A 19,135-nucleotide genomic window follows, 5' to 3' on the forward strand; every position below is an offset into this window, starting at 1 on the left:
AATGTTCACTCGATACAAAGCAAGGTTAAGAAATGAAAACTGCCCATTTCTTTTCCACCAAATGAAAATAAGAGAAAACAAGTATAAAAGTACCACACAAGCTTTAAGAAAACATAATTTTCAATTCAACCAATGTTTTATACATGAAGTGCCTATTCCTTGTGGTAGGCCCTGTGAAAAACAGAAAATATCCAGTATCTACTCTTATAGCAACTATTAAGTATGAATAAAATATTGAATACGATGATAATTCTCAAGTACTCCGTCAAAATAATAGGCTAAATTAGAACAGACAGACATTTAAGTAGGGGAAGAAGGTAATTGTATTTTGTGAAAATGTAAACAAATTATTAAACCCTAGAATCAAGTCAATAGGCTTTTGCAGAGAGTAGCTATTGAATAAATATTTAAATAAATTAGTAAAATTTCAATCAAAAATATATTAGGGTTATTAATGTTTATACCTTTTGAGGCTTAATATTCACAGTTCTAAATAATAAGTCTGCATAGCCAATTAATCCATAACTATAGTAACTCGAACTTTTTTTAATTCCAGGAGTTAAATACATATGTCCATTCAAGACTCAGTTCATTTGACAAATATTTGTTGAGTACGACTACAGCCTAGAAGTTATGTTTGGTTCAATGATTCAACAATGAACCAGAAAGACCTGGTCCCTGTCCTCCTGGAGCTTCAAAGTTAGGCAAAAAGAGAAGGATGCTGCACAAAGGATGAAGTACAAGTGTGACCTTGGTGACGAGGAAGAACAGACGGCACCCAAGCAAGCCCAATCTCCTCTTGGCCAGGGACAGAGGCCAGAGGTCCAGGGAAGGGCTCTTTTAGAGGATTTCTATCTGCAGTTGAAGGATGAGTAGGAATTTAACAGTAAGAACAAAACAGGTACAAAGGGCATCTGAAAACATGGAGGAGGGCTCGGCACATCTGAACAACAGAAGACTGCGTGACCAAGTCACACTGAGCTCGGTGCATCCTGCGAGGACGTGGAGTTTTATCCTATTGTTCCAACTACAAAATTTTTAAAATTAGGAGTGCCCGATGAAATTGGCAGACTAAAAATCCACATTAATTTTACCTCTTCCTAAGCTCTATCCAGAAGTACAGTAAAGAGATTTTTTAAAAGACAAACCCACTCACCAGCAACAAAGGTATGGAAGCTAAAATGCAAAGGAACAACAAGTACTTAACTCAATATAGTCAACAGAATGAAACCCTAAACCTTCAGTGGAAAAGCTGAGAACCCAGTGAAAAATGCAGAATCATCAGAACCCAATAACATCAAGTATGTTTGAATCTAGGGGTGAATGTTAGTGGATAAAATAAGGGGGTTGGGAACTGTTTGGGAAGCAGTTAGACTCACAGACACCCTCCCTTACCCCATTCTGTAAAGCCACTGACCTCCCCCAATCTCTCTGAAAAAGATAAACAGATGGTCTCTGGTCTGTGGGAGTGGTACATATCACTCAGCCTAGGACACTGGCAGCTGGACCTTGAACCCCAGGTGGGAAGTTTGAAAACTCACCATGGGAAATCAGTTAAAGAGGGAATACCACCCTACAAAGAAGTAGCCCTCCAAGGTGACCTTCACTGACCAGCCCTGCCCACAGCTCTCTAATCCCCCATTTTACCCAAGAGCAGACAGTCAAGGATTTTCAGGTATTTGAGGAAAGCCTCTAAGAAAAACAACAGAACCCAAAAGTAATGTGGAGGAAACATCATCCAGAGACAAAAAAACTTAAATCAATTTAATTCCAAAAAGATAAATCCATGTTTCTATGCCGCAAGAACAGGAGACTATAAACGGAGCATTCAGAGAAAAAAACACCAAACAAGTGCCCGTAGAACATGCCAGCACAAATAAATCAAGGAAACCTCTGACTATAGAGCAAACAGACAAGGAAATTAAAAAAAAAAAGAAAGAAAAAAAAATGAGAAAAAGAAAAAAATGTAAAGCTAGTCAAGCAGTTACCATACCCACATGTTCACAGATCAAGAAAGTAAAAGAGAGAAGAGAGGTAGAAGACATCATTTTAAAAGAAATATCCCCAAAATTAAAGGCGTAAGTTACAGATGCCCAAAGGAACCAGCATTATGGAAGAAGAGAGATGCCCACCAAGGCATACCATTGTGAAATCTCAGAACAGTGGAGAAAAAGAGAATATAAGATTCCAGAGAAGGAAAGAAAAGAAATGGGAGCAATACCTCCAAATGCCTGAGAAAAGTGACAGCTAACCTAGAATTCTATACCCAAACAAACTGTCAATGAAGCATGAGAGTGGAACAAAGATGGCACTCGAAATGAGAAGAAATGCTGTAGGCCGCCATCACTAAGATGGCTTCTCACCTTTCATCACCTTTATCACCTGAGGACAGAATGCCAAAGCAAGTCAGACGAAGACTGTAAACAACATCTGGCTCATTTTGACGACACACTAAACAAGTTCCGGTCCCTGCTCTCGGCCCAGCTGCCTGGAGCAGAGGAGAACATTCGATTCAATGCAAGAAATGTGCCTGGGGCTGTTCCTCGAACTGGAGTAAAGCCATAAACGCTGAAAATATAAACCAACCGATTCCTGTCCATCTTTCTAAGGGATGTCCAGTACCTGTAGTTCATGCTACAACTTTGGGAGATGACCTGACTACGATCCCTATTATTCTTAAGGGTTCTCAGCTCATGACTTTACCTACCCTGTTCTCTTGCAGACTCTGAAGAAAAGTGAAGCCAGCTGTCCAAACAACGTTCAGCCATCTTCCCCTCCAAAGAGCAGGAAAATGGCCTCTCCTAAAATAATTAGGATTGTGCTTGCTTCTTATTTTGTCAAAAGCAAACAAATTTAGGAAAACATACACAGGTGGTAACACTACAAGGAGAAGCCAGGAAATGATTATCACCGAAGTTAAGGTACCGGTGATCCTGGCAGAACTAGGAGACAGGATCAGGGGACAGTAAGTGGACGGCTTCCAAGGAATGGGCAACTTCCCATGTCTAGACAGCAGGGTGGGGACTTGTCTTCTCACTGTAGTGCTCTTTAAAATCCTCATGTGTATGATATATTTCCAAACAAAAATTATTTTTCTCAAGGGTGAGGGACACGATCAGATTTGTACATTTAAAATATTGTTAAGGCCACTGTGAAGACAGTGACGGGGGTGGACAGGATGAAGAGGCAGTGTAGCCAGACAGGTTACAGAAGATTAAATGATATTTTTATTTATTATTATTGTTTTTTACAGGGGAGGATATTATGGGGAAAGGGAGGGAGGGGGAAGGAGAGAGGAGTGAGAAGAATTTGGTCAGTTAGCAAAAACAAACGAAATACCCACGATAATGTTTCTTGTGAATGATCACTTTTGCTAACAACCTATTATATTTATACTGTTCCTCAACTTAAAGGAACAGTAAGCTTAAAATACTGTATAAGCCATCATTGCATTACTCTTCAGAACGCAATTATATAACTAGCTTCAAAAGAGGTCTTTATAAGCCCAACATCACCAGCCAGGAAAGTGCTGCACAAAGGAAGGTCCAGGATTTGCCATGACGGGTTAAAATGCCAAGTGAGGAGTTCGCATAAATAAAATTCAGGACGCCAATGCCCCCCGCCCAAGCCTTAAGCTCCTACCTCACGTGGTACCGAAACACCATTTTAATTTCACCTCCCGTATAAAACCTCCACCGCGCTGCAGAAATGTGTCCTCTCAGGACTAGAAAGTTTACGTCAATCATCTACAATCACATTTAGCGCTCGAGCAAATGAACAGGGTGGTGGCGGCTTTCCCACATATTCGGGTTCCAAATAAGAACGGTTTTATGATTTCCTCTGGCCTCAATGGATCATTCCTGCCCAGAACTTAATATGCTCCTTCATGTAAGTTTTAAGCATAATTTTCTAAATGTTAAGAACCTGGAGATCCATTTCAGTGGTGATATGTTTCTTCCATATTCTATTATTAGCAGTTAAAATAAGGTCTAATAACCAATAGTTACTCAAACAAGTTTCTTGAGGCATCAAGGAAACTCAACCATCGAGAAAAGCATCATGTTCTATTATTTTTATCAAACAAATACCAAAAATAGATTTTCCATGTTTTCTTCATATTTTCTTTTGTTTCTTCCATAAGGAGTGAGAAAGAGAAAATGAGCTTTCTACAATAATGCATTAGGGAGAAAAACAGTAAACCTAAAAATTTTTCACCTGTCTCCTGTAATATGAGTCTCTGTGAAGATTACAAAACATAGCAGTACGGAACAGATAACATTTTAAACATTTAAAACGGAAACTGGTCAAGAAGGTAGCTTTTTCAGATAGTGGGAAAAGATCTGATGTAGGAAACTTTTTACACGATTTATTCTTGACAAGAGGAGACAAATTGCTGTCAATCCACATCTTACCTTAAATACTTCCATTGGAAGAGGAAACTTTGCAGCGTCAATAAGGGATTTTTCCAGAGCACATTTCCATTCAGAGGCCATCTTCAAAGGATAGATTTCTGTATCAACAGCAAACCACATAAGAGTTTAAGGACTGAAATGTTCTACTGGGTGGTTCTTTCTTGAGTTTTATCATCCCGGGACTTTATAATAAGCTGGCACGCTCAGCAACCATAAAAACGCACACCCTGCCTGCCATAAAAGACCACCTGCTAAAGGGATTTTCTGAAGTTAAATAGCAACTTGGGATTCTACTTTCAGAAATGAAGAATAAACTTAATAGGGCTCTTCTTCAGGGAACATTTGCAGGTATTCCGTTGGCATTCTGTAAGTAATTTAATGGTATAAATCACACTAGCAACATCTTCAGTCATCTGGTGCCCCAAATTCTATATACTACCTGGGAAGTAATATCCACTGATGAAGAACTTACTATCTGATAAATTGCTAAACTAGAAATGACTCTTCTCTGGCATTTTCAGTTATTACAACATTATTTTTCACTAAATCTCTAGGCTCTCATATGCTAAAAATAGTCCATGTAAATCAGAAAAGTTATTAAAAGGTAAATTAAAATTTACCAACCAAGTTTAATATTTATACTTGAAACGTTGCTAACACACCACATGCAGCCCATACTTTTCCCGCGGTGGTGGGAAGGGAGGGATTTACGAATGGAGGTGATGCTGTCCAAATGCACAATTTGAAATAAAAAAAAAAAAAATTGGTTGAGCACAGTGTGTTGTTCACCGATTGCTGACACAGCGGGGGGAATTTTATGATCTGATCTCAACAGATTTAAGACCTTATCAAAACAGGATTTGCAGAAGCACTCACTTTTAAGTAGACATGTTTATACCGTCCCTATATCAATCCCGGATCCCTCAGACAGACAGACAGGGTATGAGTATGAATCTAAGCAGTTAAAAGGCAACTTTAAACTTCTGGGGCTATATTTTTAATTTCTTGCATGTCTGCTTTTTCACATGGAGCCATATATTATGATCCTCACCGCTTCTGAACTCACCTTGAGCTTGAAGCCCCCGTGTTTTGGCAGTTTATTTAGACTTTTCAGACTACCATAATTATGGTAGCCGAAAGATGCTGCCACAACTAGCCAAGTAACCAATGCTTTGCCCTCTCCATTCACTGTCAGTTACGTGAAGACACAGGAAGGGTCATTAATGACTAAATAGGCTCCCTGTGTGTATATTGTCTAGAATCCTTTCTAGCATTTCATCTTCACTCTTCTACCTCTGGGAATGTTTTTTTCCAATTTGGCATTTCTACGTTAGACCAAGAATAGAATGTGATTCTTCTTTAGCAGTAACTACCATATTTGGGAAAACACAGTGGGGCCCCAATAAATACCCTCTACAGAGAATAAGGGAATGGTCCCTCCAACATCCCAGGTGGTGCTGAGAACAACCTAAGGGTCTGCTGAGAAGAAATCGCTCTCAAAGAAGGAAGAGGGACCAGGTCACGGAGCCCTATAAATTGTCCCATGAGGGATAGAAGGATCTGCTAGAACGTCCAGTGGTTCATCTTGGCATCGAAATATCCGAGAAGCGGGGAAGCAATTATGAGGACCCCAGAGGGCAAAGCCCAGAGGACAGCAAGTGCTGCATCTAAAAGGGGTTGGGGGTTAGGGACAAGCAAGAGCCTGGACCTCCTGAGGAGACAAGAATACATTGGTTTTTCCAGGGATCTGGAAGCCTAATACGTAGGAAGTTCCACCTTAGCATGTTAGTGAATGGAGAACGGAGTCACAGGAAAGGATGGCAATTCCCAAAAGACAAGAGCAAAGGGAGGGTCTGCAGACATACAGGGAAGAAAAGGTCCCCTGTGTGGGCGCTCTGAGGTCCTGCAGTCTGTCACTGAGGTCTCTGGGACAGGAGGAGCGACAGAGAAGAGGGTAACAGGAGAATGGTTGAAGAAAATTACGCAAAGCAGGAGCAACGAAAGCCCCAAATGGCTATGATTTGTCCCAAACTATCAGAACTGAGACAGGTGACGTGCAGACCCCAAGTCACCCCAGATAGCTGAGCCCTTGGTCACCTGGTGCCACCTGTCTCCCAACCAAACCATAGACAAATGTAACAAGAAGCCCAGTGCAAGGGACTGAATGTTTGCATCAGCCCCGAATTTCTATGTTGGAACCCTACCCCCCAGTGTCATGGTGCTTGGGGTGGGGTCTTCGGGAGGGGATTAGGCCATGAGGGTGAAACCCCCATGAATGGGATTAGTGCCCTTATAAAAAAAGGCCCCAGAGAGCTTCCTCGCCCCTCACTATGTGAGGACACAGTGAGAACACGGCCATCTAGGAATCAGGAAATGAGGCTTCACCAGACAACGAATCTGCTGGTGCCTTGACCTTGGACGTCCAGCCTCCCGAATGGGGAGACATAAATGTCTGTTGTTTATAAGCCATCTACCCTAGTCTGTGGGGTTCTTTCTGAGGATATTAAATCCTAACCTGGAATTTAACCCACGGCAAGGCACACTTCTTTTCTTAAAAGGTGAAAATCACCTGCAGTTTTGTTGGGATGCTCAACTGCCTGCAAAAGCTACACACCTCGTGGTTTGAATGAGCAGAGAACAATATTCCATGTGTGTGTTTCATTAGACGAGAGGCACTTGGTTACACTGGCAAATTTATGGACAATAAATATCACCATTAAAAGAACATAAACCATTTTCTTAAGATTGATCGTGTTGCAGGTAATTTAACAGAGTGTATGTATCACGTCAAATTCTGTGTGTGGGGAAGTAATAAGCAATTAAAATCTGTCCTGCTTCATCTTTAACTAGAAGCCTAAGTGAAAATGAGGTGACCTCTCTTTGTGCAAGTGTTTGGCTGGCTGATTCCTGGTAAGTGCTACAGGAAGGAGGAGTGTACAAAATCGTCACCTCACAGCCTCAAGAGTAAAGAAGTCGTCCGGGGTGATCCTTTTCTTTCATACACCTCCAAACCTATAGTCCTTCCTGCTCCACCTGGCTCTGACCAGTGAGGAAAGACGAATCTAAGCTTATTAACAGACACTGGAAAATGTAATGGCATCCTCTCAACCCTGATGTGTTGAAGCCCTACCCCCTAATATGATGATATCTGGAGGTGGGCCTTTGGGAGGTAATTGGGTCAGATGAGTTCACAAGTGTGGGGCCCCATGATGGGACGTGCTCTTTAACAGAAGACACCAGAGCTAGTAGGCTCCCTCTTTTGCACCCCGTCCTCATACACACACGAAGAACAGGCCATGTGAGAACTCAGAAGGCGGCAGTCTACAGGCCAGGAAGAGAGCCCTTACCAGAACCCAGCTGTGCTGCCACCCTAACCTTTGCCTTCCAGCCTCCAGAACTGAGAGACAATAATTCATGTTGTTTAAGCCACGCAGTCTACGGCATTTTGTTATGGCAGCCCAAGCTGACTAGTACCGAAAGCCAACAGCTCTGTTTGGACAAAGAAACAGTTCAGACAGGAAGCATTTAAGTTAGATGCAGAAACTTCCTGAGTCTAGGAGCTATCTAAAATAGGAAAGAAAAAGCAAAAACAAACAAACAAACAAACAAACAAACAAAGTTGACAAAGATTTAAATATATACCGGGGGTGCCAAAAAAATGTGTACAAGTGGACACTTTGGGGTGCGCAGCAGAGAGGGTACAGAAAGCACAGAGAACTCGCACGGGCTTATCTCAAAGTGTGCCTCCCCTCCCCCAAGCCCTTCCAACTGCTTCTCACCACCAGTTAATGCTCAATACTTTGTGTTTCTTTAAGGATGCTGGGGACACATTTTGAGTGTCCTGTCGCATTTTGTTTTCTTCTCCCTGAACGTAAGCTTTCTCGCTACAATTTAAATGTTTGGAAAATAACGCCTTGATAAGGAATGCCTTTCCCAAAGTCTTTAAGGGACTGCCACAAGTTCTTCAGTGAAATGGACAAGTCATGTCCAGAAAACTACTCAGTAAACACAATTTATTCTTATTATAGAAAGACATCAACTTATGTAAAAGAGAGAGAGCTCTCGTATGCAAATGTTTCCTAAGTTTCTACCTTGACACTTTCCAGTCTCACTGCTGAGTAGACTCCCGTGATTTCATAGGAAAGGAACAATTCAGAGAACCTACTTAGCCACTAGTCATCCTTTGCTTTGCTATAAATTTTTACACTGGCATATATATGTTTCTCCTGAAATTTATAAAGCAATTAGGTACTAAGCTAAGATTTATACACCCAACTTTCCACACAAAGTAAATTTCTCCTGCAGCGTTATGAATCCCAAGGCAAACGTGAGCTTAGATCTTTCCTCATGGTGCTGACAAGCCCTTTGTTTGTCATCAAAGTCCCAAATTACTCAGGGTATAAATGGATTTCTTGGCTGCTTCTCAAAACGTTGACAACAATAATACTCATAAAAACCATGTTACATGTCTATATGCCTGTCAAATTCAACACAAATGCAAACACATGAGCCCCAGAACCAGGGAGCTTTTCAATTAAAGCCTGTGAGTGACAGAAAAAGGAAATATAACTTCTCAGCTTCATTTACTCAAGACTAACAATGGCAGCTAATATGGGAGAAAAAAAATTCTGGCAATTTTAATAAAGCAAAGAGCTAAGGTCTTTGCTTCCAAAAGACCTATGAAATTGACCAGAATGAAGATCAGAAATTTCTAGAAGAAATGAGTACTTCTTCCTTGGCATCTGCAATGCTATAAGAATCCAACGTTTTTGTTCAGAGGCTACCCATCAAAAGGTTGGTATGGTTGGTAAGGCCATCAAGGGGAATGGAAGGGAACGGGTAAGGGACCTGGGATTTCATTGCAGTGCATCCCCCTCCAAGCTAGGTGACCTTGGACAAGTAGCTTAACCCCAGTCTAAATGTTCTCTGCTGTAAAGGGAATATACCAAACATGCAGCACTTTTTTTGGAATCAAATAAACAACATAGCAGACGTAAAACCACCTCGCACATAGTAAACATTCAAGAGCAGTTATTTTGTAAACACTGAGATTACGACCCAGTGAGGTATGTCAGAAAGCATAATGCACTCTTCTATCCAATTAAGTCTACGGAAGGTCACTTGACAGAGCTTTCAAAGCTCATTAAAATCTTTAATGTACCAGGGAAAACAGCATGATGATGTTTTTCTCTTTGCTTTTTTCCAGGTCAGAACAGATTATACAACGACAAGCACTTGGTTTGGATATTTGGATGGATGGATGGATGGATGGTTGGATGGATGGATGGATGGATGGACGGACGGATATGGATGGACAGATGGATATAAATGGAAGGATGGCTAGATAGATGGATGTATGCATGCACAAATGGATGGACAGATAGGAGATTTTTGGAACCTCCTTGCAAGACTATTAAAATCCCCAAAGAAAAAGGGGGAATATGACCAATTCCCAATCTATTGTCTTTCATTTTTGAACTAGTGATTCCAAAAGAACTAGGTCAACGTCACAGCCTCCAACGCAACTTTCTCCTTTTAGAGCACTATTAATTGACGTCTTGGGTTTTATTCTCCATAGACAGTATTCTTAAGTTAAAACACTTAATATTCACATACTCAGATGTACAAGATACAACAGAGTTCATATATTTTTCCAGAGACACATACAGGAAAATAGCATCACATCTTTTTCCCAAACAATCCACAACCGCGAAAGCTTCGGCCCTTACCTGAAGGTGGGTCCATTCTGTATTTATTCTCTTGACACCAACCAACTGGTCGAAGTCTGTAATCCAAGTAAAACAACCACTGGTCATAGGATTCAGTGTCCTCCAATCCCACATAGCGAAGGCGTAATCTTCCTCCAACATTTTCAATCACACTAACTATCCAGTACTGAAAAGGGTTCTGAGAATCCTGAAGTTCTATTAAGGAATCAACTGTAATGAGGTCTATAGGGCCTTTCCCTCGCAGAGGCTGTTTAAACAGAAGCAAAACTCCTTATTTTAAACTTTATTTTAAGGTTCTCATGGAAACAGATGACAGCAGAAGATAATATTTTTTCACACCATCATCCAAGCTATTGGCAAACAGTCTGGTGTTTCCCTCCACCCCCATCCTTTCCACAGCCCTCGCCCCCGCCCCCCCCCAACACGTTTCCATTTGCCCATCTCTGTATCTAACAACAAAAACCACAAGTCAATAGAAAAATAACAGTTTGTGCTAAGTTCTCACCAAACAAATCACCCTTCCCAGACAAAATTGTATTTGTTAAAAATGAGTATGCTTTTAAGAAGAGTTATACCCAAATTTGCCTCGAGCTAGAAAAGATGTGGTAGCAAAACATCTACTTTTGCAATACACAGATACATCTAATATGGGCCTACAAATTTATACGGGACTCAACAGACATGTATCTTACAATGGCCACTGATGTAATAATCAAGACCCTCTCATACTTCGATTATGTGCGTAAAACATGCATATGTGTAGATGACATATTTAATACACATTAATGATATATACTACATTACACTATTATGTAAAGTTATTTCTACATTTAACCCGATAATTGGTTTAGAGAATATATGTAATTACTGCCCCATCTAAGTGACCTTCTTAGCATATGTTCACATACGAAAAAGGCTGTTTGTTCAACCAGCCTTGTAGGCAAATATGTTTCTGGAAAAAAAAAAAAAAACCTAACAGAGCATGACAATTTGTCCTTTGGAAAGGGTGAACAACCATCATTTTGATTTGTTAACCAAACAATGAAAGTAGTAGCCATTAAAAATAAACAAATATACCAGGCAAAATCTTCACAAAACCGAACCCAATATATTTGACAGTGGTGTTCCAAAGTATCAATATCTTTTATGAGACAAAGGAAACTTATGGTTCAGGTTAAGAGAATAAGGATATTGTCAAAATCCACACTGTATTCTTTGTTATCTATTGTGTTTCCCCCTTGTTTGGGGGCATTCTTCAAACAGATTTGGTAACTCAACAATTATGACACAGTACATTTCTCTTCCTCTTCTATTACATGTAGTAAAATTAAAATGTTTTATCCTAAAATTACTTTCAAACAAACTACCAAGATTTCAGATTAAACTACTTTTTTTTCAGTACCTTAAAATTATCTTAGTCATATTTAAATATGTTCAGCCATTTTTTCTCTTGTTTTTATAAGAGAGGTTAATTCAATTGTTACTTAACACTGTCTGTTTAAATCTTGGGGTTATGCATCCAGAATGCAATAGTTACAGAACCATTTGGTTACATTATAACCATTTGGTTAGAATGGTTACAGAACCATTATATTCTGAGACTATACTAGAGCTTATATACACAGAAGAGTTGTCAACTACACAAAACAGTTATTCGACAGGATTGCATTTATATTCACTAATGTAGGATAGAGGTTTAAACATACAGAACAGTGGGAAGATATTCCAACATATTATTATGTAAAAATGTGTTCACATGGGAGCAAATTTCCCATTTATTGATTGTACCACAGAAGATCCTCCAATGCCATTAGAATCAGTAACCTAAGTAATTCAGGAAAAAACAGGACGTTAGGCTCTCTGGAACATAGATACCTGTGTGTACACAGGTACCTGCAGAAGGATATATGCAAAGGTGCCGTCAGGTTTCAGCTCATGTAACTGTGATGCTTCAGACATAGAATAGCTGTATAACAACAATACATACACCTTCCAGGAGGTTGGCAGGTGCTGTCCGGGAACCAGTCAAATCACGAATGAGAAATTCTGTCCAGTCTGTGTACTTCTCTTTGATGGCTGGTGAGACAAAGGGAAAAAACAACAACTTCAGCACAGCAGTGGAATATCAAATAAACTTAAAATCACAGACTTTTCTGTGTGTGTGTGTGTGTGTGTGTGTGTGTGTGTGTATGCTATTTCAATACTTCTCTTAATTTCAAGCACCATGCTTAAGTATATACTAAAATTGCGAGCACAAATCTGTCAGCGATGCGTGACTTCACAGCTACCAGGTGCGTAGGGGTTGTTGGCAATCAAGGAGATTAAAGAAAGGAGTTCTGAAGCCTTACAGCAATTCAGAAACTTCTGTGAACAACAAAGTTATTGTGAGGTATGTAATTCAGGAGGTTCCAAGAAAGAGATCAATGAGGACTAGAAGAATCAGAGAAATTTCCCAGGTGGGAAAATAAAACCAGACTCTGAGTTATGTAAGAGGTTTATACGGGTAGAGAAGAGGAAGAAGGGATTATCAGACTGAGAGGAACGGCATACGCTAATGAGTGATGACATAAGGCAGGAAATGCAGGCAGACAGTGCGGTCCCAGCACAGAGAACACTGGGAAATAATATTAGGTGGTAGAACAAAACTAGGGACAGCCCAGAAAATCAACTAAGACGTTTAATAAATAGGAAATTTCTGCTTAAAATGAATCTGGCAATACAAGAAAGGTTTGAATGGAAACGAGGCTAATGGCAGGAAAACCAAGGTAGACGCTACTGCAGGTAACTAAGTACAAAAGTGACAGGGCCCAAAACAGGGGTGACAGCTCTGTGAATAAGGAAGCAATATATCAGAGACATCTTTTGGGAAAAGAAACATCACACCTTGGAGACCAACATTCGACAAGTGCTCAGAACCCAAGACCTGAGGAAGATGTAACTTCTGGCCTATCTCCCAAGCTATAAATTTCCAAAGCCTTCCACAGGTTGCAACCACATCCAGGATGTCCCTGAGCCTTCCCAGGGCACCACGGGGCTCACAAACTCAGCAACAGGCGAGCAGCACACATGTCCCGGATCCCAAGCCACCCTCAGCGATGCTGACCTTCACAGCACGTGACGAGCCAGTGGGCCTGGGCGCTGCCCCGTACTCCAATACTTAGCCTTTGTGGAAGGTTCCAGGTGTGAGTGGTGTGTAGATTGTGTAGGTGTTTCAAAAGGATGATTCCTAGCTCAAACCTAAGGAATAGAGTTACAAAAGGACACCGGGCCATACTGGTGGGGTGGGAAAAGTGACATCATGGCAAGGGGTGAATCTGGGCTCTGTTATCACTGGTTATGGTACTACGAGTAATTTATTCAACTTCTCTTGTACTTTTTCCTCATCAGTATAATGGTGCTAACAACCTTTTGCTTATAGGATACTACAAGGACAAAAGACACGTATGTCCATAACATGTAACCATCTATAAACATGAGGTTAAACCAATGGGGTGAGGGGAGATGGAGCCCAGGAAGTGTTCTGACTACAGACAACCGGTTAAACTCTGTGATTTTCAGCCCCAAGAGGGCCGCCCACCCACCTGGCATTCAAAGTCCCCTGCCTGCCAGACACCCTCAGCAACAGCCCCCAGGGGTGCTCAGGGTTACAGCGGCCCCGACAATGCTTTAGGGGTCTTCAAGCCTTCCTCAGCTTTTCAGGCTGCCAGAAACGTTACAAAATGTCTTTTCTGCGCTGGTCCCTCTTCAGTTCTTTCCTTGTTGGTTTATGTACTTTTCTTTCCTTTACTATCACTTTAATGGGGTCTCTGGAGGAAGAAGACATAAGTAAGACAGCTCAATCCACTGAATCTGCTGGCTCACAAGAGAACTGGGCCTTTACATAAGACGTGAGGTAGCAGCCTCCGACTTACCAGGAAAATATCTTTTAACCCTGAGTTTGCTGAAGAAACAAAGAGGCAACAGTGGACCTTAAATTATAAACGGAAACACCTACACTTACTATGAAGAATGAAAGACTAGAGTTCTTTCCCTTGGAGACTTTTAAAGGAGAGAAATCTATATTAATTCTTCATAGAGGGCTCAAATTAAATTGTTCCTACAAACAGAAGGATAGATCATAAAAGGATTCAACAGGATTGATAAGTCCCTACTATGTGGAGTGGACCACATTACGTACTACTGGAGTTCAAGCATATAGATAAAAAGCATTCCGGTCCTTAATCATAAATATAACCCCGACAAACACAGAACTTGTGATCAATGCCATAAAAAAATGCACACAAACACACATACACATTCCTTAGCTCCTGTTATATCTAGATTAGAGGAAAGGTTTCAATTTGCCCTCTCAGGACTCTTTCAGTTGTATAAATATCCTTGTATAATTACAAAAAGCATTATCATGGGGCAGCCGGTTAGCTCAGTTGGTTAGAGTGGTGCTCTTAACAACAGGTTTGCCGGTTCGATCCCCACATGGGCTGCTGTGAGCTGCGCCCTCCACAATTGGATTGAAACAACTACTTGAGTTGGAGCTGATGGGTCCTGGAAAAACACATTTAAACAAATAAAAATAAAAGTTAAAAAAAAGGCATTATCATGATTTTGCTCTGAAGAACACAACTTAACAAAGACATTATCTAAGAACTGTTGGAAGCAAATGACAGAAACTTCTCATAGTAATAGGTTAAAAAATGGAAAATAAGTGGTATGAACCTCAGAATAGTCTATATCATTAGAACATTTAATATTTGTGCCATGATCATTAAAACCTTGGTCAGTCCGGGATCCCCGCCTACCTACCCTCAGCGATTCTGACCTTCACGGCCCGTGACGAGCCAGTGGGCCTGGGCGCTGCCTGGCACTGACCCTTGTAAAGAACGGCCTTTGCTACTTACCACTCTACATATCGCTTAGAGTTTCCTAAGTATTGGGAATGAGAACAAGAACCTTTTGTTGAAATTAGTTCATTATTGAGCCATCTGCGACTTAATGGTGACCACCGCATTGGGCGGTTGTAAGAATTAAATGAGAAAATAAATATAAACTTCCCAGCACTTATTACTCAGGTGTACAGTGTCAATCCTTGTAAAAAGTGAACTGTTCTTGCATAATGCAATTGATCATTCCTTCTTCAATGCCTTCAAATATTTATATAACATGCTACATTTTCTTTCCGAAGAACATATGTGAAATGTCTCCAACTACTGTTTTAATTATAGGCTATCAATTTTTTGCAATCCAAATTTAACTTTTAATAAACCTATACATGACATCATGGATACAAAATGATGGTCATGGGTATAAAATCACATAGTTAACATTTTATTAACTTGAAAAACTATAATTAGAATAAAAATTCCTTCCAGCGTACGATGGCACTTAGCCTTCTAATCGCTTCATTTCCCTTCCCTAAGTTGGATATTAATGCTAATTTTGCCATCCTGGTCACATCCTGAAACACTGACAAACTGGTACCCCTCCCCACCCCCCAAAAAAATATACCTTATGGAAAATAATTCCTAATGCAAATCATTATGGGAATCCAATTCATTTTTAGCTTCTATTCCTGTTTCCTCACATTTTACAAAATTGATCACACGGTTAAAATGCAATCTCTCTGGCTAAGCTTAGCAATAATATCTTAACAGCACAGGATACACTGTGCACGAAGGTCATTATTCCAGTCATTCGCTGATGTTTTTTACAAGCAGATCAATAGTGAACAGATGATGCACAATGCTTACATCAGTGTGAATGCTTACACACACAGCTACGTATGCTTATTTTTCAATTGACACTACAGAGCATACTACAGTTCCTGTCGTCCACTTTTCTTCCACATCCAAATCAAATTTCTGTTCTTGATGTTATGCACCGAAGCACACAGAAACAAGAAAAATAGCAGTTGAGATAGTAATCATAAAATCAGCATTCATTCAAACCAGATGTCTTCACACCTATATATTCTAATCTGGCTTAGCAGTTGTTTTGCAACTTTACTTTTCATCACTTAAGCTATCCCTACAATTCACGCAAGCTGCATCTTACTGAAAAAGAACTGCATTCTAATAAGCTCTTATCCTATTTCATTCTGCGTGTTTAAATAAGGCAAATGCCTCAGTACGTTTCTCTTTGCAGTAATGTGTTCTCGAGGGGATTTGGGGGCAATGGCGTAATATTTTCTGCCAGCTCCTCAGAATGGCATCCAGGGCCACCTAGGGGAGAAGCAGCAGGGAGAGCCTCCATCAGGGACACACAGGGGTCAAGCAGCGCTTACCTGAAGGTGCTACCCCCACCTCCATGACTGTTCCCCGTCCTCAAAAACCCCCACCCCCAGCTTTGTTGGCGAGGTCCAGGGCCTTTCCCATAGGCTACTAGCTCCCTCCCCCATTTCTGCCTCATTCTGCCTCCCACCTGTGCCCCACCCCCGCCCCAGGAAACTAGAGCACCTAGACTTAAAACTGCAGTGTAAAGAAAAGAACTTTGGCCCAATCATCACCTACAAGTACTTTTTTAGAAATTTCCTTTGAACACTCTTTTTGGACAAGTTAATACCCTAAGCCTTTGCTTCCTCCAAAACCAAACTTAAGCAAAGAAGTCTTATCTCCCCACCCACCATTCAACCCAATCACCTTCCTCCCTCACAACTGCCAAGCCCCTGGACCACACCTGGCTCCAAAGGCCTGCACATCCCCACGATGGGCCAGTGCCTTCTCTAAGGCCTTACCTCGCTGTCTGGCACAACTGACCCTTCTTCCCTTACCGTGTCCTCTGTGGCCTCCAGGACAGCAAACTGAGATCTTTTTCTTTCTACCCCAGCCATGCTTTCTCTGTCCTCTTGCCTTCCTCCTCTACCCCACTTGCAATGATTCAGGGTTACTTAGAGATTGGTACAGGGCTGGCTCTCCTTGCTTCCCGCTCGGCATCTTTCTATGGATCGTTTCATCCATTCACATGACTTCAGTCACATCAATACAAACAACTGCTGAGTTTCTCTCAGCAAACCGGACCTCTTTTCTGAGCCTCCGAATCACAGATTCAATGGCCTGATATCTGTGAGGTTTAGAATCATGACATTAGGACAATTTGGATTTCTTTTCTGGGAACTTAACTATTCACATCCCTTGTTCATTTTTCTATAGAAATATCTTTTTTAGGAAAAGAATTAATTTGAAGGAGCTCTTTATATATATTAGATATTAGTGCTCTGTTAGCTATAGCAAAGCTCTTAACTTCATATACGAGTATGATATTCCACGTGAGCCATTTAAAAGAAGACATGAGATCATGTCACCCACTCACTGGATCTTAGAATAAATCTCGAACTCCCCAATCTGGTGCAATGTCTTCGTGATTGGGTCTCGCTCTACTAACCATCCCTTTGCTCTCGACACTGATTTTCTCCAGATTCTCCTAACGGCCCAGTTACAGGAAGGCTTTGCACACTCTCTTCCTTCTTTCCCACAATCCCTCCCCACATCGGTCCTCATCCCTCATCTCCCCGAGCTTCCAGGATCAACGGTAGGAGGCATGACAATTACGTTCACGAACTTGTTGCAATGATGTTCCTAATCTTTTTTGATACCAGAGGGATTATTCATTAGGAATTTGTATCAACTGGACAGTTAACCAAGTTTACTATTTGGAAGTGCTGAAAAGGCGGTGTGAAAACATTAGACGACCCGAACTTTTTGCCCATAATTCATGGCTCTTGCATCACGACAATGCACCAGCTCACACGGCACTGTCTGTGAGGGAGTTTTTAGCCAGTAAACAAATAACTGTATTGAAACACCCACCCTACTCACCTGACCTGGCCCCCAGTGACTTCTTTCTTTACCTGAAGATAAAGGAAATATTGAAATTTTGATGACATTCAGGACATCCAGGGTAATATGACGACAGCTCTGGCCATTCCAGAAAAAGAGTTCCAAAATGGCTTTGAAGGGTGGACTAGGTGCTGGCATCGGTGCATAGCTTCCCAAGGGGAGTACTTCAAAGGTGACTACAGTGATATTCAGCAATGAGGTATGGAGCACGATTTCTAGGATGAGTTTGCGATCTTAACTGTCAGACTTCATATTCTCTCCTGGTGTCCCCAATTCTTTCTCTTCATAGACTTAATTACACGTTTGTATTCACTTGTCTAACGGCAGCCCTCATCTGACTGTCTACTCCATGAGGCTGGGAGCCACCCACGTCCATTGTGTGACTACTGTGTACCCAATACCTACAACAACTGTGCACAGGAGGTGTTTGAAAAATTCTTGGCACAGGAAAGGATGGGCAGAGTAGATGGTTTTATAAATTGTATCTATTTCACTAATCTTTTGTTAAAATAGAACTTGTTGAATTCAGATGAAGAACCACTGTTACCATGGATATTAATTACATAGTCCTTTCAAGAAATACAATTTAACTCAATAGCACACCACCAGCATTCACAAGTGAACTGCTATTTCTTTCATATTCTTCTTTTATGTGCCTTATTTTACTTATTTATATGATGTGAGTTATCACTTAAGATTTTAGTTTCAGCGTGCATACCTCAGAAAGCCAGAGATCCGTCTTTTTAATTGAGTCGGCATGAAATGTCCTTTGAGGTAGGACAGACACTTAATATTTCTCTGGAGTTCTCCTTACGAGTGAGTACCCAGTTTCAGCCCAGTAGGCCACACTCATAGTGCTCATGTGACAAGGGCATCACCCAGAGGTTAAAGAAATACAAGGTACTACACATCCATACCTTACCCGCAAGGGACCAGCTGCTTTCTCTAAAGTTCCCCAGAACCTCTTAGCACTGAAAACATCCAAGGCTTACACCACAAAAGCCATACAGATATCAACCACTTATGACATTCTCAACTCACAGTACTTTGCACCCTATCTTTAAGAGCCTAGAAGATAAACAGCCTGTAAAACTACCGGAAGAAATTTAAAACCTTATCATTGTTCACTGGTGAGAGAGATTTTTATCCAATAAAATACGGAATT

The 19,135-nt window shown here is 41.0% G+C and overlaps 1 protein-coding gene across 4 annotated transcripts in view; it reads right to left on the reverse strand.

The window, feature by feature from the left end:
- The window catches only part of SFMBT2 (Scm like with four mbt domains 2), a 198,284-nt gene that overhangs the window by 92,511 nt on the left and 86,638 nt on the right, over positions 1 to 19,135 (reverse strand). For all 4 annotated transcript variants that reach the window (XM_033100786.1, XM_033100785.1, XM_033100787.1 and 1 more), the window contains exons 5-7: positions 12,129 to 12,217; positions 10,142 to 10,388; positions 4,413 to 4,510 (exon numbers count right to left, since the gene is read on the reverse strand). In XM_033100786.1, coding sequence (XP_032956677.1) covers positions 4,413 to 4,510; positions 10,142 to 10,388; positions 12,129 to 12,217 — 434 coding nt within the window. The remainder of the gene's footprint in view (positions 1 to 4,412; positions 4,511 to 10,141; positions 10,389 to 12,128; positions 12,218 to 19,135) is intronic.

Source organism: Rhinolophus ferrumequinum, assembly GCF_004115265.2.
Source record: "Rhinolophus ferrumequinum isolate MPI-CBG mRhiFer1 chromosome 5 unlocalized genomic scaffold, mRhiFer1_v1.p scaffold_110_arrow_ctg1, whole genome shotgun sequence".
NCBI lineage: Eukaryota > Metazoa > Chordata > Mammalia > Chiroptera > Rhinolophidae > Rhinolophus > Rhinolophus ferrumequinum.